We start from the raw sequence: 27,820 nt of genomic DNA on the forward strand, positions 1-27,820 counted from the left end.
GCGGTGGGGTGGATACAAGCCAATCGAGCCCCCGTCCCACAGAGGGCTCCCAGTCTTCATCCCCATCTTACCGATGAGGTGACCGAGGCCCAGAGAAGCTAAGTGACCTGCCCCAGAGCCACACAGCAGCCAAGTGGCGGGAGCCGGGATTAGAACTCATGACCTCCTGACTCCCAGGTCCGCCGCTCCATCCACTACGCCACGCCGCTCCTCGACGATAACAATAACGGCGGCCCCAGATCAGCCCTCACCATGTGCCAAACACTGCGCTAAGCACTGGGGTAGATACAAGGCCGACAGGTCGCACCCGGGGCTCGAAGTCTAAGCAGGAGGGGGGAACGCCTATTGAACCCCCATTTTGCGGGGGAGGGTCCGGAGGCACGGAGAAGTTCAGTGACTCGCTCAGGGTCCCGCAGCAGGGAAGTGGCAGATGTGGGATTAGAACCCAGTTCCTCCCAGGTCCGTGCTCTACCCGCTAGGCCGCACCGCTTCCCAACGTAGCGCTACAGAAGGCACGTGGGCAGACCGTCCCTATCTGTGGCTGAACTGTATTTCCCAGCGCTTAGTACGGGGCTCCGCACACAGTAAGCGCTCAATAAAGACGACTGAACGAACAGCTCCACTTCGCCGGGTCCCTAGAAGGTGGTTTCGGTGCGGGCCCCCCGACCTCCACCCCGCCGGCCCCCCGGGAGGGGACCCCACAGCCAGCACGCGGGAGAGGACGAGGTGGCGTATCCATACAGTATTTATTGGACCTCCCTCGGCTGAATCTCGAACCGGTGACTCCGGCGGGACCGCTCGGGGCGGACGGGCGCCCGCGGAGGAGGGACGCCGGCCGGCCGGACCGTGCGGGGCGACCGCTTCACATGGCGAAGAGGATGAGGAAGGCCACCATGAGGCAGAAGAGGCCCATGGCCTCCGACAGGGCGAAGCCCAAGATGGCGTAGGAGAACAGCTGCTGCTTCAGAGAAGGGTTCCTGGGAGGGGAGGGGGGAGACAGAGGTAAAAGGCGGGGGTCCGCTTCGCTGCCCACCCCACCCCCAGCAGCCCCAGAACGCCAGCATGCTTCCCGGAGGCGACACCATCATCACAATAGGACTTGTTAAGCGCTCACTTCGTGCCAAGCACTGTTCTAAGCGCCGGGGCAGGTGATGATAATAACGTTGGTATTGGTGCAGAGCACTGTTCTAAGCGCTGGGGGAGATACGGGGTCATCAGGTTGGCCCCCGTGAGGCTCCCAGTCTTCATCCCCATTTGACAGACGAGGGAACTGAGGCCCAGAGAAGCGAAGTGACTCGCCCACAGTCACACAGCCGACGAGCGGCAGAGCCGGGATTGGAACCCACGGCCTCTGACTCCCAAGCCCGGGCTCTTTCCACTGAGCCACGCTGCTTCTAAGCACTTGGGAGAATACAATATAACATCAAACACAGTCCCTGCCCACAACGAGCTCACTGTCTAGAGAGAGGCAGACGTTAATATCAATAAATAGATAAATATACATATTATTTATCTATTTATATTGATGTCTGTCTCCCTCTCTAGACTGTGAGCTCCTTTTGGGCAGGAATGTGTCAGCCGTTCCACTGTACCCTCCCAAGCGCTCAGTACTGTCCCAGGTACTGCAGTCCATTTAGTACAGTGCTTCGCACATAGGAAGCGCTCAATAAACACGACTGAACGAATGTGGACCGGGGAGGTTTGGAACTGGGGCCCCGGTGGTCCCACGGGGACCGTTCCCACTCCCGCCTCACCTGGCATAGCCGATGATGAGGCTCCCGAACACCGTCCCGATGCCGGCCCCGGAGCCGGCCACCCCGACGGTGGCGGCCCCGGCCCCGATGAATTTGGCCGCCGTGTCGATATCGCGGGCGACGGCGCTGGTCTGGAGGCCCCGGCGGGGGACGGGGAGGAGGAGCGGGCTCCGGGGGCCCGAGGCCGAGGGGATGCGGCTCTGCGGGGGGAGAAGGGGGGCTCGGAGGAGGGCCGGGGTGCGGGGTTGGCGACCCCCGGCACCCCCAGCGGGCTCCGAGAGCCCCGATTCCTTTCCCGCGGCCGGAGCGGAGGACCGGTGGGCGTCTCGGCCCGGCCGCCGCCCCCAGCCGGGCCTGGGGATGTCAGCGGGTCTCCCGCGTCACGTCAGCGCTCGGCATTCCCCGTACCGGCTCCGAGGGGGGAGCGCACCCCTCCCCACCCCCGAGGCCCGGGGAGGACCAGGTACCTCATCTGTCCGGGCTTCCGGTCTGCTCGGCGCCACGGCCGCGGGCCGGCTCAGCAGCCTGGAGCTGCTCTTCACCTGGAAGGACGGAGGACAGAAGGGAGGGGGTGGTGACCGAGGTCCCCATTTCCCCGGGGATGGGGGGGGTTGCTCCGCCCCTCCCCGGGGCCCGGCCCCATACCCGCCTCCCCCCCCCCCCCCCCCCCCCGCCGAGGCCTTCCGAGAATCCCCCGGGGCGGGGCAGGCAAACTCACGAGGGCCGGGGTGGAGACGAACTTGGCGCAGGCGTACATTGTCGAGGGGAGGAGTAGGGTCAAGGCAGGAGAGCTGGGATGGGGGGAGACGGAAGCAGCAGGTCAGGCTGGGGTCCCCCCGCTCCACCCACGAGGAAGGAGCGGACGGCAGGGATGATGAGATGGCGGGCGGGCGGGTGGCCCTCGCCCTGTGACCGCCCGGCCCCGCTGTGACTCTGTCATCTTCGACACCCTCCCCTCTCGGCCTGCATCCTTCCAGGCGGGATCACCTGATTGCCTAAGCCCCCTTCCCCTTTCTTCCGCTCCCTTTAGTCATCCCCCGTCCCGGGCCCCACACCACTTACGTCCGTATCTCTCGTTTAATTTACATTCATGTCTATCTCCCTCTCCTGACCGCAAGCCCATCGTGGGCAGGGAAACACGTTTACTGTTCTACTGTCCTCTCCCGAGCGTTCAGTACAGTGAGGCGAGGACCCCTTTCCCTACTTATTTGGTTGGATATGGGGGGGAGGGAGCAGTGGAGGATAATAATAATAATAATAATAACGATGTGCAGAGCACATAATAATACAATGTGCAGAGCACCATTCTAAGCGCTGGGATAGACCCAGGGTAATCAGGTTGTCCCACGTGAGGCTCCCAGTTAATCCCCATTTTACAGATGAGGTACGAGGCACCGAGAAGCGACTTGCCCACAGTCACACCGCTGACAAGTGGCAGAGTCGGCATTCGAACCCATGACCTCTGACTCTTTCCACTGAGCCACCATGCTCCTCAGGGTGCCCCCTCCCCCCCCGAGTGCTCTGCACACAGTAAGCGCTCAATAAATACCACTGAAAGAATGAGTGCTCTTCTGACTCCATGGCACTTTTCCCTGTGGTCAGTACAGTGTTCAATAGTATTTATTTATTGAGCGCTTACTATGTGCAGAGCCCTGTACTAAGCGCTTGGAATGAACAAGTCGGCAACAGAGAGAGACAGTCCCTGCCGTTTGACGGGCTTACAGTGTTAAGCACAAAGTGGGCACTCAGCAGATGATCCACTGACTGACTGATTTCTTCAGTGCTGAGCCATACGATATTTTCCGGAGCGCCCGGTGCCCCATCCTACCTCCGTCCAATAAGTGCCGGGCCAAGGCGGATAGTTATTATTACTACCATGGTACTTGTTAAGCACTTACCACGTACTAACCCCTGGGACACACAACACTTAAGTTCTCGGTGCCTCGGTTACTTCGTCTGTAAAATGGGGATTTCGACTATGTCCAACCTGATTACCTTGTATCGACCCCAGCGCTTAGAACAATGCCCGGCACGTAGTAGGCGCTTAACAAATATCATAAAAAAAACCCCAAATCACAAACGCTGGGGAGGGAGGGATGACACAGGCAGATCTCACATGGGACCTGGGGAACAAGCAATTCAATACGTCAACCAGTGGTACTTATTGAGCACTTACTATGTGCAGAGCACTGTATTAAGCGCTTGGGAGAGTAAACACAACAGAATTAGCAGATGTGTTCCCTGCCCATAACGAGTTTACAGTCTAGAGGGGGAGACAGACATTAATAGGAATAATGTATAATAATTTAAAGTGCTGTGGGGTTCAGGGTAGGGGAAACATCAAATACCCAAAAGTCACAATTTAAAGCGCGTTGACGACGCAGACGGGAGAGCAGGCTGGGGAAAAGAGGGATTTATCGGGGAAGGCCTTTTTTCATTCTCGTTCAACTGTATTTATTTATTCAGTTGTATTTACTGAGCGCTTACTGTGTGCAGGGCACCGTACTAAGCGCTAGGAAAATACAATTCCTCCTGGGGATGTGACCTCAGTAAAGCTATGAAGGTGGAGAGAGGGGTGGTCTGGCGACTGTGGAGGGGAGGGGGCTTCCGAGCCAGGGGGAGGACGTGGGAAAGGGGTTGGCGATGAGACGAGATTGGGGTCCAGCGAGTAAACTGGAGCGGAGTGCGCGGGCTGGGCTACGGTAGGAGATTAGCGAGGCGGGGTAGGATGGGCGAGCTGATTAAGCCCTTTAAAGCTCCGGGGAAGGAGTTCGGAGGTGGACGGGCAACCACTGGAGGGTCACCAGGAGGAGGGAGACGTGGACTGGACGTTTCTGTCGGGAGAAGATCCGAGCAGCAGAGGGAAGCATGGAATGGAGTGGGGAGAGACAGGAGGCCGGGAGGCCGGTGAAGAGGCTGATGCGGCAGTCGAGGCGGGATGGGAGAATAATAACGCTGGTATTTGTTAAGCGCTTACTATGCGCAGACCACCGTTCTAAGCGCTGGGGGAGATACAGGGTCATCAGGTTGTCCCACGTGAGGCTCACAGTCTTCAACCCCATTTTAGAGATGAGGCAAGTGAGGCCCAGAGAAGTGACTTGCCCACAGTCACACAGCTGACAAGTGGCAGAGCCGGGAATCGAACCCATGACCTCTGACTCCCAAGCCTGTGCTCTTTCCAAAGTGCTTGGGTCGGCGCGATAGCAGTTTGGGTGGAGAGGGAAGGGCGGATCTTAGCAATGTCGGGAAGGTGGAACCGACAGGATTTGCTGACCGAAGGCTAAGATCCCGAGGGGACCCATCCTCTCTTAGCAGTCAATCGGAGCGATCAGGCAATGGTCCTGAGCTCTTAGTGGGTGTCCAGCACAATAATAATAATACCAATAATAATGTTGGTACTTGTTAAGCGCTTACTATGTGCCGAGCACTGTTCTAAGCGCTGGGGGAGATACAGGGTCATGAGGTTGTCCCACGTGAGGCTCCCAGTCTTCATCCCCATTTGACAGATGAGGTCACTGAGGCACCGAGAAGTGAAGTGACTTGCCCAAGGTCACACAGCTGACAAGTGGCAGAGCCAGAATTAGAACCCCTGACCTCTGACTCCTAAGCCCGGGCTCTTTCCACTGAGCCACGTTGCTTCTCTAATAATAATAATAATCTGTTACAATAATAATAATGGTATTTGTTAAGCGCTTACTATGTGCTAAGCACTGTTCTAAGCACTAGGGGGATACAAAGTGATGAGGTTGCCCCTCGAGGGGCTCCCGGTCTTCATCCCCATTTGACAGGTGAGGTCACTGAGGCACCGAGAAGTGAAGTGACTTGCCCAAAGTCACCCAGCTGACAGGTGGCGGGATTAGAACCCATGACCTCTGACTCCCAAGCCCGTGCTCTATCCTCTAGGCCACGCTGCTTCTCTACCACAGAAGCGTTGGGAAGAAACTGAGGCATGGGGTCAAAGGGCAGAAGGACTGGGGTCTTCCCCCGCCACACACATGCGAGGGTCAGGGGAAAGAGCCCGAGCTTGGGAGTCAGAGGTCGTGGGTTCAAATCCCGGCTCTGTCACTTGTCGGCTGGGTGACTGTGGGCCAGTCGCTTCTCTCAGCCTCAGTGACCTCCTCTGTCAAATGGGGATGAAGACTGGGAGCCCCACGGGGGACAACCTGATGACCTTGTATCTCCCCCAGCGCTTAGGACAGTGCTGGGCACATAGTAAGGGCTTAACAAACACCCAAATCATGGTGGTCATTATTCCACAGGCCCCTCTGCCCCCTCCCTGGGCGGGCTCCAAGATGGCGGCGGGCCTCAGGCGGGCTGAGGGGCCGGGCCGGCCGCCGCGAGGGACTCTGGGAGGGCGGGCCGCGGCCTGCTCAGCCCAGGCCAGGCCCGGCCAGGGCGGGAAAGGGCTGCGGCACGAGGCCACGGAGCCCAGCGCGCATGTGCGCCGCCGCGAGCCACCCCGGGGCCTTACCTGCTCCCAAGCCGGGGACACAGAGAGAGAGAGAGGGAGAGAGAGGGAGAAGGCCTCCGCGCATGCGCCGCTCCGACCACCGAGTCGCCTCGGCGCGGCAGAGCAGCCCGGCTGGGCGAGAGAGGAGACCTCCGGCGCGTAGCGCCACCTGCCTGTAGAGCGGTGGAATCATTCATAATAATGTTGGTATCTGTTAAGCGCTTACTATGTGCAGAGCGCTGTTATTCAATAGTATTTATTGAGCGCTTACTAAGTGCAGAGCACTGTACTAAGCGCTTGGGATGAACAAGTCGGCAACAGATAGAGACGGTCCCTGCCGTTTGACGGGCTTACGGTCTAATCGGGGGAGACGGGCAGACAAGAACAATGGCAATAAACAGCGTCAAGGGGAAGAACATCTCGTAAAAACCGATGGCAACTAAATAGAATCGAGGCGATGTACAATTCATTAACAAAATAAATAGGGTAACGAAAATATATACAGTTGAGCGGACGAGTACGGTGCTGTGGGGATGGGAAGGGAGAGGTGGAGGAGCAGAGGGAAAAGGGGAAAATGAGGCTTTAGCTGCGGAGAGGTAAAGGGGGGATGGCAGAGGGAGTAGAGGGGGAAGAGGAGCTCAGTCTGGGAACGCCTCTTGGAGGAGGTGATTTTTAAGTAGGGTTTTGAAAAGGGAAAGAGAATCAGTTTGGCGGAGGTGAGGAGGGAGGGCGTTCCGGGCCCGCGGGAGGACGTGACCCAGGGGTCGACGGCGGGATGGGCGAGACCGAGGGACGGTGAGGAGGTGGGCGGCAGAGGAGCGGAGCGTGCGGGGTGGGCGGTAGAAAGAGAGAAGGGAGGAGAGGTAGGAAGGGGCAAGGTGATGGAGAGCCTCGAAGCCTAGAGTGAGGAGTTTTTGTTTGGAGCGGAGGTCGATAGGCAACCACCGGAGTTGTTGAAGAAGGGGAGTGACATGCCCAGATCGTTTCTGCAGGAAGATGAGCCGGGCAGCGGAGTGAAGAATAGACCGGAGCGGGGCGAGAGAGGAGGAAGGGAGGTCAGAGAGAAGGCCGACACAGTAGTCTAGCCGGGATATAACGAGAGCCCGTAATAGTAAGGTAGCCGTTTGGGTGGAGAGGAAAGGGCGGATCTTGGCGATATCATAGAGGTGAAACCGGCAGGTCTCGGTAACGGATAGGATGCGTGGGGTGAACGAGAGGGACGAGTCAAGGATGACACCGAGATCGCGGGCCTGCGGGACGGGAAGGATGGTCGTGCCATCCACGGTGATGGAGAAGTCTGGGAGCGGACCGGGTTTGGGAGGGAAGATGAGGAGCTCAGTCTCGCTCATGTCGAGTTTTAGGTGGCGGGCCGACATCCAGGTGGAGACGTCCCGGAGGCGGGAGGAGATGCGAGCCCGAAGGGAGGGGGAGAGGACAGGGGCGGAGATGGAGATCTGCGTGTCATCTGCGTAGAGATGGTAGTCAAAGCCGTGAGAGCGGATGAGTTCACCGAGGGAGTGAGTGTAAATGGAGAACAGAAGAGGGCCGAGAACTGACCCTTGAGGAACTCCGACAGTTAAAGGATGGGAGGGGGAGGAGGCTCCGGCGAAGGAGACCGAGAATGATCGGCCAGAGAGGTAAGAGGAGAACCGGGAGAGGACAGAGTCCGTGAAGCCAAGGTGAGATAAGGTATAGAGGAGGAGGGGATGGTCGACGGTGTCAAAGGCAGCAGAGAGGTCAAGGAGGATCAGAATGGAGTAGGAGCCATTGGATTTGGCAAGAAGGAGGTCACGGGTGACCTTAGAGAGAGCAGTCTCGGTAGAGTGGAGGGGACGGAAGCCAGATCGGAGGGGGTCTAGGAGAGAATGGGAGTTAAGGAATTCTAGGCATCGATTGTAGACGACTCGTTCTAGGATTTTGGAAAGGAAGGGTAGTAGGGAGATAGGACGATAACTGGAGGGGGAAGTGGGGTCAAGTTCTAAGGGCTGGGGGAGATACGGGGTCATCAGGTGGTCCCATGTGAGGCTCACAGTCTTCATCCCCATTTGACGGGGGGGGTAACTGAGGCACAGAGAAGCTAAGTGACTTGCCCAGGGTCACACAGCTGACAAGCTCATTCACCCATTCATAATAATAATAATTATACGATGGTATTTGTTAAGCGCTTACTAGGTGCAGAGCACTGTTCTAAGCGCTGGGGTAGATACAGGGTAATCATATTGTCCCACGTGGGGCTCACATTTCTTAATCCCCATTTTTACAGATGAGGTAACAGGCACAGAGAAGTTACACAGTTACACAGTTACACAGTTACACAGTTGCCCACAGTCACACAGCTGACAAGTTCATTCATCCATCCATCCATTCATTCATTCATAGTAATAATAATTATTATTATGGTATTTGTTAAGTGCTTACTATGTGCAGAGCACTGTTCTAAGCGCTGGGGTGGGGGAGATACAGGGTAGTCAGATTGTCCCACGAGGGGCTCACATTTCTTAATCCCCATTTTTACAGATGAGGTAACTGAGGCACAGAGAAGTGAAATGACTTGCCCAAGGTCACACAGCAGAAAAGCGGCAGAGTCAGGATTAGAACCCACGACCTCTGAGTCCCAAGCCCATGCTCTTTCCACTAAGCCACGCTGCTTCTCTGTTCTAAGCACTGGGTCATGGGTTCTAATCCCACCTCCGCCACTTGCCAGCTGTGTAACCTTGGGCAAGTCACTTAGCTTCTCTGTGCCTCAGTTACCTCATCTGTAAAAATGGGGATTAAGAAATGTGAGCCCCTCGTGGGACAATCTGACTACCCTATATCTCCCCCAGCGCTTAGAACAGTGCTCTGCACATAGTAAGCGCTTATCAAATACCAACATTATTATTATCATTAAAGGGTAATCAGATTATCCCACGCGGGGCTCACATTTTTTAGTCCCCATTTTTCCAGATGAGGCACAGAGAAGTGAAGTGACTGGTCCAAGGTCAACCAGCAGACAGGTGGCAGAGCCGGGATTAGAACCCATGACCTCTAACTCCCAAGCCTGGGCTCTTTCCACTAAGCCACGTTGCTTCTGTATTTACTGAGCGCTTACTGTGGGCAGAGCACTGTACTAAGCGCTTGGAAAGTACAACTGGGCAACACATAGTGACAATCCCTACCCAACAACGGGCTCACAGTCTAGAATGGGGAGAGACAGATAACGAAACAAAACAAAAGAAGTAGACAGGCATCAGTAGCATCAATATAAATAGATAGAATTATAGATCTATAGACATCATGAACAAAATCAAGAGAATAATAAATATTCATTTAATCGCGTTTATCGAGTGCTCTCTGTGTGCAGAGCACTGTACTGAACGCTTACGTACATAGAGAAGCAGCGTGGCTCAGTGGAAAGACCACGGGATAGGGAGTCAGAGGTCGTGGGTCCTAATCCCGGCTCCGCCGCTTGTCAGCTGTGTGACCTTGGGCAAGCTGCTTAACTTCTCGGTGCCTCAGTTCCCTCAACTGTAAAATGGGGATGGAGACTGGGAGCCCCACGTGGGACAACCTGTTGACCCTCTATCTATCCCAGTGCTTAGAACAGTGCTTGGCACATAGTAAGCGCTTAACAAACGCCATCGTTATTATTAATCCTGCCTCCACCGCTTGTCAGCTGGGTGACTTTGGGCAAGCCGCTTAACTTCTCTGTGCCTCAGTTACCTCATCTGTTAAATGGGGAAGAAGACCGTGAGCCCCAAGTGGGACAACCCGATCATCTTGTATCCTTCCCCAGTGCTTGGAACAGCGCTTCACACATCGTAAGCACTTAACAAAACACCACCATTATATATATCCAAGTGCTGCGGGGCCGGGGGGGGGGGGGAGAACAGAGGGAGGGAGTCGGGGGGGGAGGGGAGGAGAAGCAGAGGAGAAGGGGGGCTCAGTCTGGGAAGGCCTCCTGGAGGAGGTGAGCAGCTATCAATACAAATAAGCGCTTAGGACAGTGCTCTGCACATAGTAAGCGCTCAACAAATACGACCGAATGAATGAAACGAATAAATACAATTACAGATTTATATATGATGATCATTATGGTATTTGAGTCATCCATTCAATCGTATTTGAGCGCTTACTATGTGCACAGCACTGTCCCAGGCGCTCGGAACGGACAATCGGGCAACGGATAGAGACCCTCCCTGCCCAACGACGGGCTCCCGGTCTAAACGGGGGAGACGGACAGCAGAGCAAAAGAGAACAACAGAAACAAGACAACATCATCCAGATAAATAGAATCAAGGATTCTATTTTCTATTCGATGAGCGCTTACTATGTGCCAGGCACTGTACTAAGCATTGGGGGGGATGTGCAGATAAGCCTTCAGCAGGGTTTCGAAAGAGGGGGGAGAGTGACAGTCTGGGGGATTTGGGGAGGGCGGCCGTGCCGGGCCGCAGGCGGGCGACAGGCGACGAGGAGGCCTAGCGAGGCCTAGGTCATTACTGTGGTTGGCGTGGATTCTCCCCAGCGCTCAGTACAGTGTCCAGGGCGTAGTAAGCGCCGGACGAATAAGGCCGAACGAATGAGCGAGCCGGCGGAGCGGAGAGGGGGGGAAGGAGCGGCTCGGGGACCCCGGAGGGGCCTGGGGACCCCCAGGCCTTTCCCGGCGCAGGCGCGGTGAGGGAGCAGGGAAGGGGGGCGGGGGGCTGCAGCAGAGACCCTATAAAGCAGCCTCATCTCCCCTCAGCAATAAATAAAGGCGCATTCCCGGCCCTCGGAGGGGTCGTTTTTTCTCTCCCTCCTTTGGCCCATCCCCTCCTCCTCCATCCCTCCATCCTTCCACCCTTCCTCCTCCATCCCTCCATCCTTCCCTCCTTCCTCCTCCATCCCTCCATCCCTCCATCCCTCCATCCCTCCTCCTCCCCCAGCCCCCCGAAACCCTCCCGCTTAATCGGATCTGGGGGTCCGGAGGGGGATAAATCACGGGAGCAGGTTTAGAGCCTCGGAGGAGCGGGCGGGAGCGGGCTAAGGCATACCCGGGCGGACCATAAAAAGCCGCTCCGAAAGCCCAGAAAAGTCATTTCCCGGGACCCGGGGCCCGCGCCGGCTCGGGGAATGGCATTTTGCTCGGGAAGAAAAAAAAAAAAGGGGGCCTCGCCTTAATTATCCTCCGCCGAGGAATTTCAATGCGGCCAATCCATCTTGGCGGGCCGGCGGCAGAGGGATTTATTGATAGGGGCCCGTTATTTCACACCGATCCACGGCCCCGCCCGCCACCGCCACCCCCCATCTGCATTTTTATGGCCCGCCGGCTCCTGGAGGGGAAGGGCACAGGCCAGAGGAGAAGACAGCGGAGCCGGGGGCCGGGGACGCCGGGGGCCGGGGGCCGGGGACGCCGGGGGGAGGGGGCCCGCCGCCACCTTCACCCCTCCAGCCTTGCTTTCCTTTCTGTCTTTTGTCACCTTGACCCCACCAGCCTTGCTTTCCTTTATTTTCTTTTTTCTTTTGCCACCTTGACCCCACCAGGCTTGCTTTCCTCTTTTTTCTTTTGCCACCTCGACCCCACCAGGCTTGCTTTCCTTTTTTTTTTCTTTTTCTTTTGCCACCTTGACCCCACCAGGCTTGATTTCCCTTTTTTTCTTTTGCCACCTCGACCCCACCAGGCTTTCTTTCTTTTTTTTTCTTTTTCTTTTGCCACCTTGACCCCACCAGGCTTGCTTTCCTTTTTTTCTTTTGCCACCTTGACCCCTCCAGGCTTGCTTTCCTTTTTTTTCTTTTTCTTTTGCCACCTCGACCCCACCAGGCTTGCTTTCCTTTTTTTCTTTTTTCTTTTGCCACCTCGACCCCACCAGGCTTGCTTTCCTTTCTTCTTTTTTCTTTTGCCACCTCGACCCCACCAGGCTTGCTTTTTTTTTTCTTTTTCTTTTGCCACCTTGACCTCACCAGGCTTGCTTTCCTTTTTTTCTTTTTCTCTTTTTTGCACCATCGCCGCCTCCCGGCCCTGGGCACTGGGGAGCTGTGGACATTTTGACCTTCGAGACCCTTTCCTTCATTCGATCGTATGTACTGAGCGCTCACGGGGTGCAGAACGCTGTACTGAGCGCTCGGGAGAGGCAATAGAACAACTGCCCTGCCCACCGGGAGCTTATTCGCTCGATCGAATTTACTGAAGTCTAACGGTGCGGAACGCTGTACGAAGCGCTCGGGAGAGGCGATAGAACGACTGCCCTGCCCACAAGGAGTTTATTCATCCGGTCGTATTTATTGAACGTTAACAGGGTGCAGAACACTGTACTAAGCGCTTGGGAGAGGGCAATAGAACAATTACCCTGCCCACAAGGAGCTTATTCACTCGATCGTATTTACTGAACCCTTACAGGGTGCAGAGCACTGTACTAAGCGCTTTGGAGAGGACAATAGAACAACTGCCCTGCCCACAAGGAGCTTATTCCTTTGTATTTATTGAGCGCTGACGGGGTGCAGAACACTGTACTAAGCGCTTGGGAGAGGACAATAGAACAATTAACAAAAACATTCCCTGCCCACAACGAGCTTACAGTCTAGAGCTACCATCTGGACACGCATTAATAAAAATACATAATTTACTGATATAATAATAGAGGCATTTATGGAGCGCTTACCAGATGTCGGGCACTGTTCTAAACGCTGGGGTGGATACGAGCAAATTGGGTTTGAGACAGTCCTTGCCTCATGCGGGGCTCATGGTCTCAATCCCCACTTTACAGATGAGGTCACCGAAGGACAGAGAAGTGGAGTGACTTGCCCAAGGTCACTCAGCAGACAAGTGGAGGAGGCAGGATTAGAACCTGTGACCTTCTGACTTCCAGGCTGGTGCTCTATCCACTACGCCGTAGTGGTTCTCTTACGTAAGCGCTGGGGGACTGGCGGGGGCGTGGGGGGAATAAAGGGAACAAGTCAGGGCGACGCAGAAGGAAGCGGGAGAAGAAGAAAGGAGGGTTTAATCAGGGAAGGCCTCTTGGAGGAGATGGGCCTTCGATAAGTCAAGGAAGGCAGAGGAATCGGATAATTGAGGTATGCGGGCGCCTACTCTGTTGCACTGTACTCTCCCGAACGCTTAGTACAGTGTCCTGTGCACGGTCAATGCTGAATAAGCAGCGAGGTCTCGTGGGAAAAGCCCAGGCCTGGGAGTCAGAGGATCTGGGTTCTAACCCTGGCTCTGTCACTTGCCTGCCGTGTGACCTTGGACAAGTCACTTAACCTCTCTGCCTCGGTTTCTTCAACTGTAAAACGGGGATTCGATAATTCGGTCCTTAGCCTGGGCGCTCCACCTGGGCCTGGGACATGATTATCTCGTACCTAGCTCAGCGCCTCGAACAGGACTTGACACATAGTAAGTGTTCAACAAATATCATTAATAAATAAATACAACTGATTGATTGGAACCTGGAGATGAGGAGGCTGGGGGTGGGGAATGGGGACAGGGATGGAATTCCCATTTCCTACCTTTAAGGGGTGTCTACGGGATAGAAGTTGACCAGCTGTCCTCCGTGTCCACTGAGCCCAAACCACAGGGCTTGTCTGTGTTGAAGCAAGAGGGACCGGGGCTAGACATAAGGGAGAATTTTCTGGGCGCCCGAGGGAATCGACACCGAAAACATGACAAAGGAAGGGCATGGAGTCTTCGCCCCTGAGGACCTTTACACCTAGAATCGATACCTACCAGAGAAGCAGCGTGGCTCAGTGGAAAGAGCCCGGGCTTTGGAGTCAGAGGTCATGGGTTCGAATCCCGCCTCTGCCACTGGTCAGATGCGTGACCTCGGGCAAATCACTTCACTTCTCTGGGCCTCAGTTCCCTCATCTGAAAAATGGGGATGAAGACTGTGAGCCTCATGTGGGACAATCTGATTATCCCGTATCTACCCCAGCTCTTAGAGCAGTGCTCTGCACATAGTAAGCGCTTAACAAATACCAACGTTACCTACCTGCCGTGGAGGATTTAGCCATTCACCACTCTGGAGGCAGGGGACTGGACCAGGTGACCGCTGCCCTGAGTTCCCGAGGTTCTCTACCCTGTGGTGGGGTGGAGAGAGAGAGAGAATATGAATATTTAGGGGATCTTTTCCCCGCTCAGGATCCTCCAGGGGAATTTCCGGGACGAATCAAGCAGAGGCCTACCTATCCCATTCCAGGCTTGGGCAGTGGCTAGCGAGGGGAAGACCATCGGCTACAAGTCAAAACTCACCTGTGCTGGGCAGCAGCGGCACGGGAGAGATCGAGGGCAGAGACTCAAGTTGACTGCATGGAAGGAGTCAGTGGAAAACCAGTTCTGGGTTTTTACCAAGAAACCTCCATGGTTACGCCGCTGCCGGAATGATTACAGACGGAGGTGGGGGCGTTCCGGGAGGGTTGCGTCCGTAGAGTCCGCCATGCGTCGAAAATAATAATAATGTTGGTATTTGTTAAGGCTTACTGTGTGCAGAGCGCTGTTCTAACCGCTGGGGAAGATACAGGGTAATCAGGTTGTCCCACGTGAGGCTCACAGTTAATCCCCATTTTACAGATGAGGTAAGTGAGGCACCGAGAGGGTAAGTGACTTGCCCATAGTCACCCAGGATTCGAACCCATGACCTCCGACTCCCAAGCCCGGGCTCTTCCCACTGAGCCACGCTGCTTCTCTGACAACTCGACGTCGTAGGGTAATGCCGAATCGTACGTTCCAAGCGCTTAGTACAGTGTTCTGCACAGAGTAAGCGCTCAATAAATACTATTGAATGAATGAAAGACAAGACAAGGAGGTGGTTGGGAGGTTGGTCAGTATTTGTGTTTATCGACCTGGGCTTCTCTTCCTGGTTCTGGGGCTACCAGGAGGAAGGGAGATAAAATAAAAATAAAATAAATGTTGGTATTTGTTAAGCGCTTACTATGTGCCAAGCACTAGTTCTAAGCGCTGGGGTAGATACAAAGTAATCAGGTTGTCCCACGTAGGACTCACAGTCTTCATCCCCATTTTACAGATGAGGGAACTGGGGCACAGAGAAGTGAAGTGACTTGCCCAAGCTCACACAGCTGCAAAGTGGCGGAGCCAGGATTAGAACCCATGACCTCTGACTCCCAAGCCCGTGCTCTTTCCACTGAAGTGAACCAGGGGCGACAGGAAAAGAGCCAGAAGGTGGGAGTTAACAGGAAGGGATGACGACGGTGATGGCATCTGTTAAGAGTCAAGCGCTGTTCTAAGCGCTGGGGTAGATGCGAGCTAATCAGATTGGACTCCTTCCCTGTCCCACCTGAGGCTCCATAATAATAATAATAATAATAATAATAATGTTGGTATTTGTTAAGCGCTTACTATGTGCCGAGCTCTGTTCTAAGCGCTGGGGTAGACACAGGGGAATCAGGTTGTCCCACGTGGGGCTCACGGTCTTCATCCCCATTTTACAGATGAGGGAACTGAGGCACAGAGAAGGTTAGTGACTCGCCCACAGTCACCCAGCTGACAAGTGGCAGAGCCGGGATTCGAACTCCTGACCTCTGACTCCGAAGCCCGTGCTCTTTCCACTGAGCCACGCCGCTTCTCCATCTTAATCCCTATTTTACAGATGAGGTACCTGAGGTAGAGGGAAGGGAAGTGACTTGCCCAGGGTCACCCAGCAGGCAAACGGCGGAGCCGGGATCAGGAGCCGGGTCCTTCCGATTCCCAGGCCCGGGTTCCAGCCAGCGGGCCGTGCTGCTTCCGTGGCCTAGTGGAGAGGAGGCGAGCCAGGAATTGATCCGGGGAGCGAGGTCACGGGAGACATGAGGAAGTGAGCCAGGAAATAGCAGGAAGCGATCCAAGAACAACAGGAAATGAGCAGGGTCACGGGAGACTTCAGAAACTGAGCCCACAGAACAAAATGTAGAAGAAAATGGTCACTTGGTCAGTTTCCTACGACAGCCTGGCTTTCAGCTGGTCTGCCCTCTCGCCAGTGTTGCAGCGTGGCTCAGTGGAAAGAGCCCGGGCTTGGGAGCCGCAGGTCATGGGTTCGAATCCCGGCGCCGCCGCCTGTCAACTGTATGACTGTGGGCAAGTCACTTCGCTTCTCTGGGCCTCAGTCACCTCATCTGTCAAATGGGGATGAAGACTGTGAGCCTCACCTGATGACCCTCTGTCTCCCCCAGCGCTTAGAACAGTGCTCTGCACATAGTAAGCGCTTAACAAATACCAACATTGTTATGAGACACTTGGAAATGGGCAACCGAAGTAAAAGACACCACTGCCGCCCTCAAGGAGCGTGCGACCCAATGGAAAGGATCATTCGCCCCATTTTAAAGAAGGGGAAATCGGGTCCTGGGCGATGCAGAAGACATGGCCAATGGTGTCATTGGGATAACATATAATGTCATAACATTTGCTATTGTTTTTGTTGCTATTGTTTTTGTCCGTCTGTGTCCCCCGATTAGACCGTGAGCCCGTCACTGGGCAGGGATGGTCTCTATCTGTTGCCCGATTGTCCGTTCCAAGCGCTTAGTCCAGTGCTCTGCACATAGTAAGCGCTCAGTAAATACTATTGAATGAATGAATTGAATGAATGGGCAGGGATGGTCTCTATCTGTTGCCCGATTGTCCATTCCAAGCGCTTAGTCCAGTGCTCTGCACGTAGTAAGCGCTCAATAAATACTATCGAGTGAATGACCGACCCATTAATTAGTATTCAGTGCTAATAATAAATACCACTGAATGAACGACCCTGCCTCCTGGCCGGTTTTCCTCCACCGGCGTGGGGCGGTCGGTTCTTCATCGATCGGAAGGTCACCGAGGCCCAACGGTGACGGGTTCCGATTGGCCAGGCGCTCCACCAAGCAGCGGGCGACTCCCCTGATTGGCGGAGCGCTCGGGGCCCGGAGTGGGGGCCGTCACCTCATTGGTCAATCCCTCTCTTGAGGCTCAATCTCTCTCCAGATTGGCCGAACCGACCCCAGCGCCCCGGGGAGACGCTTGTGGATAGGTGGGCCAACCGCAGGGCCTAACCTGATTGGCCTGAGGGTCCAGGGCCTGGATTTGGATTGGTTAACGTCTCCGGTGGGTCCTGGAAGCGGGATTAAGCCTGAACTCGCTTGGACCGGGGGGCCGGGAGGGGAGCGATTTATGGTCCCCAGGTTGGTCTGGAGCCAGAGAGAGGGAAAGAGAGAGAGATTTCAGGGGCTGAGGAAAGAGGACAAGCAGCTTGAATCACTCTTCCTCTCCCCATGGTCTGAAAATATGGCTTCCCTTTTTTATTTTTTTCCCCTTCCCTCTCTCCCCTGCTCAGATTTAATTACCGCTGTCTGCAGAATTGTTTGCCGTTGTATAAACTCCCAGAGTGCAGCCCCATGGATCAAACCAAAAGAGGCGTGGAAGACGTGATTGAGTAAAGAGTCCGCGGGGGCCTGTTACGCGGTAGCTACAGCGGTGGGAGCCGCCGGCCCGGCGGGCTGGCAGGCGGGGGTCTCGCCCTCCGCAGCGGAGAGGGGGCCCCTGTCCCGGGGAACGGTCCCCGACCCCCCACCCCACCTGGGGACGACGCCTGGGTGGGCGGGGGGGTCCCCTCTGGCCTAGCAGAAGGCCGGAAGGAGAGTATTTCGGGCGGATGCACGTTGGCCTTCAGGCTTTTCTCTTTGATCGGAGAGCGCGAGCCTGGGTTTTAGTACTTCAGTCGAATTTATGGAGCGTTTACCGTGCGCAGAGCACTGTAGTGAGCGCTTGGGAGAGGACAGCGTAACAGTAGACGGACGCAATCCCTGCCCACAGCGAGTTTTCGAGAGAGAGGTTCTGGTCAGGGAGGGTGCTGGGGGGCTAGGCTTCTTAACCTTCCTGAGCCTCCGTCTCCAGTTCCGGAGCGGCAGGGGTGGGATTAGAACCCGTGACCTTCTGACTTCCAGATCTGTGTCCTATCCACTGCACCATGCCGCCTCTCTGTTTTGGGGACTGCCAGTTTGATGGGGGACAAGAGGCACACACACACACACTGTGAAGCACAGACTGGAAGTCAGAAGACCCGGGTTCTAATCCTGAGTTTTGATGTGATTGATGCCTGTCTCCTTGTTTCGTTTTGTTGTCTGTCTCCCCCTCCTAGACTCTGAGCCCGTTGTTGGGTAGGGATCGTCTCTAACTGTTGCCGAATTGGACTTTCCAAGCGCTTAATACAGTGCTCTGCACCCAGTAAGCGCTCAATAAATATGATTCAATTGATGAATGAATGAGCGAATAAACCCAGCTCTGCCACTGGCCTGCTGTGTGACCCCGGGCAAGTCATTTCACCTCTCGGTGCCTCAGTTTCCTCATTTGTAAAATGGGGATGCGATACCTGCTTTTCCTTCTTCCAATCTGAGTGATGTGTGAGTCAGGAACTGCATCTGATCTGATTTTTTCTGCATTCGGCCCAGCGCTTGGTGCAGAGTAAACAGCCGCGGCAGTGAGAAGCAGCGTGGCCTAGTGCGAAGCGGCATGGCCTAGGGGAAAGAGGCCCGGGAGTCAGAGGACCTGGGTTCTAATTCTGGCTCCTCCGATTGCCTGCCGTATAACCTTGAGCAGATCACTTCTCTGGACCTCATTTCCCTCATCTGCAGATTGGGGATTCAATACCTGTTCTCCTCCTACTTGGGATGTTAGCCCTAGGTGGGACCTGATGATCTTATATCTACCACAGTGCTTGGCACATAGTAAGCACTTAACAGATACTGCAGTTATTATTATCGTGTCTGTTTACTGTTGTTTTGTACTCCCCCAAGCGCTTAGTACGGTGCCCGTCACCCAGTAAGCACTCAATAAATATGATTGAATTATTACATTATAGTAATTTTAAAAACACTGAGTTAAAACGGTCACTAACAGGGATGGGTGTGGGAAGGTTGGAAGCAGGCACCGCGCATGGAAGATCTCCTTGGGGCAGTCCCAATCACCCCGACTTCCCCACCCCTCTACTGAGAAGCCGGGTTTGTTTGATGGTACTTGTTAAGCGCTTACTATGTGTCAAACACTGTTCTAAACACAGGAGTGGTTACAAGTTAATTAGGTCAGACACGGTTCCTGTCCCGCATAGGGCTCACAGTCTTAAATGGGAGGGAGACCAGGTATTAAATCCCCAATTTACAGTTGAGGAAAGTGAGGCACAGAAGTTAAGTGTCTTGCCCAAGGTCACACAGCTAGCAACTGGCAAAGAAATTGGCAGAGCCTGGATTAAAACCCAAGTCCTCCGACTCCCAGGCCCGTGCTCTTTCCACCAGGCCACGCCGCTTTTCATTCCCGTTGCCGTTCACTCTCGTACCAAGCGCAGGCGTGGCCAGAAAAGAGCCCGGGGCCTGGGGATCTCCGGACCTGAGTTCTAATCCCTGCTCTACCACTTGCCCGCTGTGTGACCTTGAACAAGTCAGCTAACTTCTTTGCCCCTCAGTTTCCTCGTCAGTCGAATGGGGACTAGATACCTGGCCCCCCTCCTAAGTCGACCGTATCTCTACCCCAGAGCTTAGCCTAGTGCTTGGCACCTAGCAGGCCCCTAACAGATACCGTAATAATCGTATCATCTGGCGGGTGTCGATTTGGAGCAGTCCCCCACCCAACTCAGCCGGAGTGAGGAGGGGGCCGGGGGAGAAAGGGGGGTAGCCGTGGCCTAGGTGAGTCGGTACCACCTGTCCATGACCACCCACCCTCCCCTTCCCCAGACCTTCCTCTTTTCTTGTCTCCTCTCCCTCGCCACTGCTCCGGCCATCCATCTCTGCATCGAAACATTCCATTGTGTCTGCAAACGCCCCCCCCCACCCCCCCTTAACTCCTCCCCAAACCCCATAATCCAGTGACATCTCTTCAAATCCAATTACCGGATTAATTGACGTGCGAACCGACGGGAGTCGAAAACAAGGGGCCGGTCAGATTTATTTTTAATAGGCCAGCCGGGGACCCCCCCAACAGCCCACGGGCTAGATTTACCGTTTGCCTAATACAACGACAGTTCAAATCTTTGATTAATTCTGTTTCTCTCCAGGCCTCATGATTTAGTTGGTGTTCCCCCCCCTTCTCTCTCTTATTCTCTCTCTCTCTCGCTCGCTCTCTCTTTATCAGTGGAAACAGAAACAGGCTCTTCATCAGCTTCAATTACAAATATTAAACCCCCGACGGCGCTTTGACACAGCGACGCCCCGTCTCCCGCGCACCCTCCCGCCTAAATCATCGACAAATTAACATCACAATACGCGGCTGGCGTGCATTAAAATTTAAACGGTTGCATATTGTTTGCGGACGGCTTCTCTCAGCCTCCCTCTCTCCTTCCTGCTGCAGCCTCGCCCCTCCTCTTCTCCCCTTCCAGGCCCTGTCCCCCCCCTCCATCCAAAGCCCGTTACTCACAGAGGCCTTCGCTAGGGCACAGGGAGCCAGTGGGGTTTTCTTGTTTGGCTTTTTTGGGGGGGTGGGTGCAGGATGGGATGGGGCGTTGGGAGGGAGGGGGTGCTGGTGGAGGGGGCTTGCTGAGAGATGGGGGAGAAGATTCTGGGAGGGTGGTTTGGGGAGAGGGCATGGGGAGGGAAGGGGCTCCTGGAAGGAGGATGCTGGGTCGGGGGAGAAGAAGTGGGAGGGGGAGAGGGTGCTGGGAAGGGGGAGATATAGGTCAAGAAAGAGAGTGTTGGGAGGGAAGAGGTTCCTGCGGGGAGGATGCCAAGGAGAGAGAACATACTGGTAGGGGGAGAGGATGCTAGGAGGGAGAAAAAAACGGTAGAGAGAAGATGCTGGGAGGGAGAATAAACTGGTAGGGGGAAAGGGTACTGGGAGGGAGAATAAGATGGTCGGGGGAGAGGGTGCTGGGAGGGAGAATAAACTGGTAGGAAGAAAGGATGCTAGGAGGGTGAATAAACTGGTAGGGGAAGAGGGTGCTGGGAGGGAGAATCTACTTACTGGTGGGGGGAAGATGCCGAGAGGGAGAATAAACTGATAGGGGGAGAAGATGCTGAGAGGAAGAATAAACTGATGGGGGAGAGGGTGCTGGGAGGGAGAACAAGATGGTAGGTGGAGAGGGTGCTGGGAGGGAGAATAAGCTGGTAGGGGGAGAGGGTGCTGCGAGGGAGAATAAGCCGGTAGAGGAGAGGGTGCTGGGAGGGACAATAAGATGGTAGGGGGAGAGGGTGCTGGGAGGGATAATCTACTGGTAAGGGGAAAAGATGCTGGGAGGGCAAATAAACTGGTAGGAGGAGAGGGTCCCGGAAGGGAGAATAAGCTGGTAGGGGGAGAGGATGCTGGAAGGGAGGGGAACTGATGGGAGGTTGGAGGGTTTGGAGGAAAGCAGGGAACCTGGGAGGAGCGGTCCAAATGCAGGAAAGGAAGGCCAACCAGGAGTTTCTACTGGCCATGACATCCTGATCTACAAGGGGCAGTGGGTGCTGGAAGAGAGGCAGGATCACTGCGGGAGAAAAACAGGGGATGGGGGAACTAAGGCCACTGAGGAGCAGAGGCAGGAGTTTCTGCAAGAGAGACAGGGGCATCAGAAAGGCCCTTTGGGTGGATACGGGACGGGAGTGGGGGCAGCCAGAGGAGAGGAGCAGGGGCACTGGGGAAGAAACGGACAAGGGGTGGAGTTATTGGGTCATTCATTTATTCATTCGGCTGGATTTACTGAGCGCTTACCATATGCAGAGCACTCTGCTAAACGCTTGGGAGAGGACGGTATTACAATAAGCACATTCCCTGTCCACAACGAGCTTTAAGGGCAGAAGGGATTTCTTTATATTTCAAACACATGCAGATGAGGTGCAAATCAGGGGAGACCTTCCCCCTCGCGGGTCGGGACCCGGGGATTGAAACTGGAGAGGGGGAGGTTCGGATGAGTGTCTAGGTCATCACTGCCAGATGACCTTGGGCTCCAAGACCCCAGGGGGTGGAGGGGGGGATCGGGGCCTTGGGCCAGCACTGCAAAGGGAGGGATGGAGGTCAGAAAGCAGTAGGAGCTTCCCAACTGAGAGAGGTGTGAGAGACGGGAGGCGGGGGTCGACTACGGTAGAATCCTCTCGTGCTTTAATGAGCCCCTGGCCTAGACGTCCGAGACAGGGGGAGGGATAGAAAGGCTCCCTTGGGTCCATTTAGGGAGGTGATGGAGAATGGATGGGAAGGCGGGAAGCTATGAGAGGGGAAGTAGGGTGGTAGCCAGGAGGCTTGGGGGCCCCCCCGCCCAGCTCCTCCCAGGCCCCTCAGACTTCTGGAATGGCTGTTCCACCTCTCCGTGACTCAGTCTCCCTCTCTAGAGAACGAAAACGAGGTTTTCCTCCTCAAAATGAGAAATCTCAAAGCACATTATGGAACGGTCCTGCTGATCTTTCATTCGTTCATTCACTCAGTTGTACTTAGGGAGCATCTGTTGTGTGCAGAGCACGGGGCTAAGCCGTTTCAGAGAAGTGGCGTGGCCCAGTGGGTCGAGTACTGTCCTGGGAGTCGGAAGGACCTGAGTTCTAAGCCTGACTCTCCCAGATGTCTGCTGTATGACCTTGGGCAAGTCGCTTCACGTCTCTGGGCCTCAGTGCCCTCATCTGTAAAATGGCGATTAAGACCCTGAGCCCCATGTGAGACAGAGACCGTGTCCGACCCAATGACCTTGTATCTAATCACCTCTCTTCCTACTGAATATCTACCCCGGCGCTCAGTACAGTGCCTGGCGCCTAGTAAGCGCTTGACTTGACTTGAAAGATCCCCGTTATGATCTTTCTCCCCTCCACTTCCTTGCAGGGCCTGCCTCTACAGGAGGAGAAACTGAGTCGCGGGGTGGGGACCCTAAACGGCTCCCACCCTCCGCGGGGAAGGAAACGTTGTGCACCGGGACCTGATTCCTGCCTAGTAACAAGGCGGCGGGGTCCCGACCAATCGGAAGCGGAAAGAAACAGGGCCCGGACCGTCCTCGGTGCCTATTGGCTGGTCCCTCGGTGAGGAGCCGGGCTCTGAATTGGCCAGCGGACGTGTCTGTGGAAATAGCGATTATCCGGTAGCCCCCCCCACCGCATCCTCGATGTGGGGGGCAACGAGGGAGGGCAGCGTAGTAGGAGCTCGGGTTCTGGGGGTGACCTTCCCCCCCTCCCACCCCTTTTTCTCCCCCCTACCAAATCGACCGTCGGTTGACTCTTAGCCTCTCCGTGCCCCAGCACTGCGGCTGCACCATAAAAACCGGCTGGGCTGTTGACTCAAAAATGAATAGCTGCCCATTTGCGTGCTGTTTTGCATCTCATTTGCATCCGGGCCTCTCCGTGTCCAAATGCACCAAAATCTCCCCAATCCCGGCCTCTGTCTCGAAGCTCCCTCCCCCCAGCCCCCCTCTATCCTCCCCTCTCCTCCGCCCGGACCCGCCCCCGCCCCCTCACCTGTCTCCTCTCCAAGGCCCCGATCCCCCCAACCGACCCCACCCCCCAAATCGATCTGGAGCCGGGGTGGGGGTGAGGGTGTCCCCCCCCTTCCCCAACCATCCCCCCCCCCCCAACTCCGACACACAAACTCTCCCTACTCCCGGCACAATCAATTTCCAGCGAGGTAGCTGAGTTTGACAGGGAATTCATTCCGACCGGAGCCCATGATTTATTTTTCAAATATACCGACAAGTGAGAGCATGATGGAGGCCATTAAAATGTTGGAAGATTGTTTTTATGATTGAAGTCTGTATTACACCAACCATAAAGAAAGAGAGCATGCGGTCATTAGCATTTTCATGATGGTATATTTCTGCTTGTCTCCTCTCCATAAGTCATCTTTATGGCCCGTCCCTCAGCTCGGGGTTTGATACAATGAGTAGAGAGTTAAGCAAAACTAGGAGAGGATGTGGATCGTGCCGCCGCCTGCCCTTCACGCCCGCCACGCAACCTCCTGGAGACATTTTGGGGAGGGGGGAGGAGGGCGGAGGGAGGGAGGGAGGAGAGGGGTAAGGGGGCGAGGTTGGGCATATGGACCACGTCTCTCCCGTTTGGATCACCCTTCTCCCTCCCGCCTGCCGCTCTCCTCGTCCTTGGCAGCTTCTTTCCTGTCTCCCTCCCTCCCTCTCCCTCCCTCTCTCTCCCTCTTCTTTCTCTCGCTTCCTTCTCTTTTTATCTCTTCTCCCTCTCTTTCTCTTCCTCTGCTTTTCTCTTCCTTCTGTCTCTTCCTTTTCTTTCGCTCTTCCTTCTCTTTTTATCTCCTCTCTTCCTCTTCTTTTCCTCTTCTCTCTCTTCCTTTTCTTTCTCTCTTCCCCTTCTTTCTCTCCTTTTCTTCTCTCTCTCTTCCTTTTCCTCTTTTCCTCTTCTTTATCTTCCTCTTCTTTTTCTCTATCTCTCTTCCTCTTCTTTCTATTCTTCTCTCTCTCCCTCTTCTTTCTCTTTCTTTCTTCTCTCTCTTTCCTTTCCTCTTTCTCTCTTCCTTCTCTTTCTCCCCCCTTTCTCTCTCTTCCTTCTCTCTCTTTTCCTCTTCTTTCTCTCTTCCTTCTATCTCTCTTCCACTTCTCTCTATTCCTTCTCTCTCCCTCTTCTTTCTCTTCCTTATCTCTCTCTCTTTTCTTTCTCTTCCTTATCTCTCTCTTTCTCTTCTTTCTCTCTTCCTTCTCTCCCCCTCTTTCTCTTCCTCCTCTCTCTCTCTCTCTCTTTCTTCTCTCTCTTTCTCCCTCTCCCCATTTCGCTGTCTCTGGTCCTGCTTGTCTCTCTAATCTCCCTTTCTCTGCCCCTCTGTCTCCGTCTCAAAGGGGGTCCTGCTAGGTGGTTTAGGCAGGGAGGAAAGCAGGGACATGGGGGAAGATCCTGAGCTCTTCCTCTAGACTGTAAGTTCCTTAGGGGCAGGGAATGTGTCTGTTTACTGTTAAATTGTACTCTCCCCAGCGCTTAGTACAGTGCTCTGCGCACAGTAAGAGCTCAGTAAATACAATTGAATGAATGGATTACTCTATTTTTGTTCTAAGTACAAGTTAATCAAGGTGGACAAAATCCATGTCCCACAGGGGATGCACAGTCTTCATCTCCGTTTTACAGAGGAGGTAACTGAGGCCCAGAGAAGTGAAGTGAGTTGTTCAAGGTCACACACCAGACACAGAACCCAGGTCCTTCTGACTCCCAGACCCGTGTTCTAGCTACTAGGCCACACTGCGTCCCTTTTGGGTACCAGGGAGGTGGCGGCAGAAACCGGGGGCGGGGGTTGGAGAGATGTACCTCCCCTCTGTCCCCCCACCTTCCGATACCCTCTCCCCTCAAGGAAATCTACGGGGGTGTCCAGATGCCTGAACCTCTCCCCCTCCCCAGCTGGCCATCCCGGGAGCCCTGAGCGCTTAGTACAGTGTGCTGCACTCAGTAGGTGCCGAATAAACACCGTCCCTCCCGTGACTAGCTACAAAACAGGGATGGGGACACCGGGACGGTGTTGCGGGGACTGGAGCTCTGGGTTCGAGGGAGAGGGGAAAGGAAGGACCTGTATTCTAATCCCAGCTCTGCCACTTGTCTGCTGCGTGACCTCGGGCAAGTCACTTGACTTCTCTGGGCCTCCGTTGCCTCAAATGTAAAACGGGGAAACCGTGAGCCCCGTGTGGGACGGGGACTGTGTCCGACCTGATTTCCTTGTATCTACCCCAGCTCTTAGTACAGTGCCTGGCACGTAGTACGCGCTTAGCGAATACCGTTATTATTATTATTATCATTATCAAGATGATTATCAACAGAGTGCCTGGCACCCGGTAAGCGCTTAACAGATACCGTTAAGAAAAAAGAGAGGGGGCATGGGCGGGGGGGGGGGGTAGGGGGGCAAGCAGGGAATGGAAACCAGAACGCGTGGGGTGACTTCACTGAGGAGCGTGCCTCAGTTTCCCCTCGCGCGATAGAGGGGCGGGCAGGTGCGCTATTCGGTGCTCGGAGATCTCACACCACCCGGGGTCGAAGCCCCCACCCCACCCGCCCCATCCCGGCCCTCCCAGCCCCGGCCTTGGGGCGACCCCGCCTCCCACCCCGGTGGTCCGGAGGGGCTGCCCGGCGGCGGCGGCAGATTTATAGCCGAGGAGCCGATGATGCCGTAAAACGAAACGATCCCGCTCCGCACTAATTTCTGTGTAATTAGATCTCCGCTGGCACGGAAAGCGGGCGGGGGGGCGAGGGGCGGGGGGCGAGGCCGGGACTGCGGGCGGTGGGGGGGAATCCTGGCATCTGCCTGCGGCCAAGATGAGCAAAACCGGGCCCGGACACGGCTCTCCGCCCCTTCCCACCCCTGACCGGTGCATTTGGGCCCCAGAGACCCTCCCTCTCTCCCTCCCCGGGGGTCCCAGTGGCAGAGCGTCTAGTCCACTGCTCTGCCCACTGTAAGAGCTCAATGAACGACCCTTGAGGGACCCGGGTTGCCGGGGCTCTTCCTTAGGGGTCCTGGATTGAAAAGAAGCAGCTTGGTGTGGTGCAAAGAGCCCGGGCTCGGGGGTCAGAGGTCGTGGGTTCTAATCCCGGCTCCACCACGGGTCAGCTGTGTGACCTTGGGCAAGCCACTTCACTTCTCTGGGCCTCGTCTGTAAAATGGGGATCGAGTCTGCGAGTCCAACCTGATGACCTTGTATCCACCCCGGGGCTTAGAACAGTGCCTGGGGCACAGAAAGCGCTTAACAAATACCACCATTATTTAAAAACCCTGGCACCCAGGGGTCTAGGGAGGAGATTCCCCCCCATCCTCCCACCGGCCCAAGGCATAGGGCAGCAGAGAGATTCATTCATTCAATAGTATTTATTGAGCGCTTACTATGTGCAGAGCACTGTACTAAGCGCTTGGGATGAACAAGTCGGCAACAGATAGAGACAGTCCCTGCCGTTTGACGGGCTTACAGTCTAATCGGGGGAGACGGACAGACAAGAACGATGGCACTAAACAGCGTCAAGGGGAAGAACATCTTGTAAAAACCGATGGCAACTAAATAGAATCAAGGCGATGTACAATTCATGCACTTCTCTCCCCTCGAAGGAGCTCGTGCTGCAGAGAGATGCTGAACTCTGTATCCTTACAGTCCCCGCCCACCTCCCCTTCCCCAGTAACAAGCTGGTTTTGACAATTTCTGTTCACCAACCCCTTCCCCAGTAACTTGCCAGCTGTAGCGGTCTCCAGTGAACGGCCCCTTCCCCTCTGACCAACCAGCTTTGACGGTTCCCAACCACCAGCCCCCGACCGGGGCTGACCAGGATGTTCTGGTGTCCACTCTGCCTGCCTTGACTCCTCGCCTTCCTCTGGATGCCCGATCCACCCTAATACTAATAAGGATGATAATAAGAGGAATAACTGTTGAACACTTAGTCTCTGCCAAGCACCGAATCGAGTGTTGGGGTTGAGACGAGATATCCGCAGCAGACACAGTCTCCATCCCACATAGCTCTCACAGTCTAAATTCGTCAATGGGCAGGGTTCGTCTCTATCTGTTGCCGAATTGTACATTCCGAGCGCTTAGTACAGTGCTCTGCACATAGGAAGCGCTCGGTAAATACTATTGAATGAATAAGTTGGAGGGAGAACAACCCATTTTACAAGAGCAGGAACTGTACTGAGAAGTTAGGTGATTTGCCCAAGGTCACGCAGCAGGCGAGTGAGAGAGCTGGGATTAAAACCCAGGTCCAAGGACTCACAAGCTTCCAGGCTCGTTGCACCTGGCCCCGTTGTTTCTCACTCCCCCCGCTTGCAGGGGAGGGTTAACCATAATAAAAATTGGGTTTT

At 55.1% G+C, this 27,820-nt stretch overlaps 1 protein-coding gene across 5 annotated transcripts; it reads right to left on the reverse strand.

Annotated features, from left to right (window-relative positions):
- Positions 1-727: 727 nt before the first annotated feature.
- ATP5MC2 (ATP synthase membrane subunit c locus 2) lies at positions 728-23,301 on the reverse strand. 5 transcript variants are annotated; one of them, XM_029072735.2, is made up of 6 exons: positions 23,245-23,301; positions 14,145-14,232; positions 2,473-2,545; positions 2,222-2,296; positions 1,755-1,954; positions 728-977 (listed from the first exon to the last, which is right to left on the reverse strand). In XM_029072735.2, exons 3-6 carry the CDS (start codon positions 2,509-2,511, stop codon positions 863-865), a joined length of 429 nt encoding a protein of 142 aa, XP_028928568.1. In that variant the 5' UTR covers positions 2,512-2,545; positions 14,145-14,232; positions 23,245-23,301; the 3' UTR covers positions 728-862. The 5 variants fall into 5 exon arrangements, with proteins under 5 accessions (XP_028928568.1, XP_039769298.1, XP_028928570.1 ...); XM_039913364.1 differs by lacking the exon at positions 23,245-23,301 and adding an exon at positions 14,405-14,493; XM_029072737.1 differs by lacking the exons at positions 14,145-14,232; positions 23,245-23,301 and adding an exon at positions 13,883-13,905.
- Positions 23,302-27,820: the final 4,519 nt, after the last annotated feature.

This window comes from Ornithorhynchus anatinus, chromosome 10 (assembly GCF_004115215.2).
Source record: "Ornithorhynchus anatinus isolate Pmale09 chromosome 10, mOrnAna1.pri.v4, whole genome shotgun sequence".
Classification (NCBI taxonomy): Eukaryota; Metazoa; Chordata; class Mammalia; order Monotremata; family Ornithorhynchidae; genus Ornithorhynchus; species Ornithorhynchus anatinus.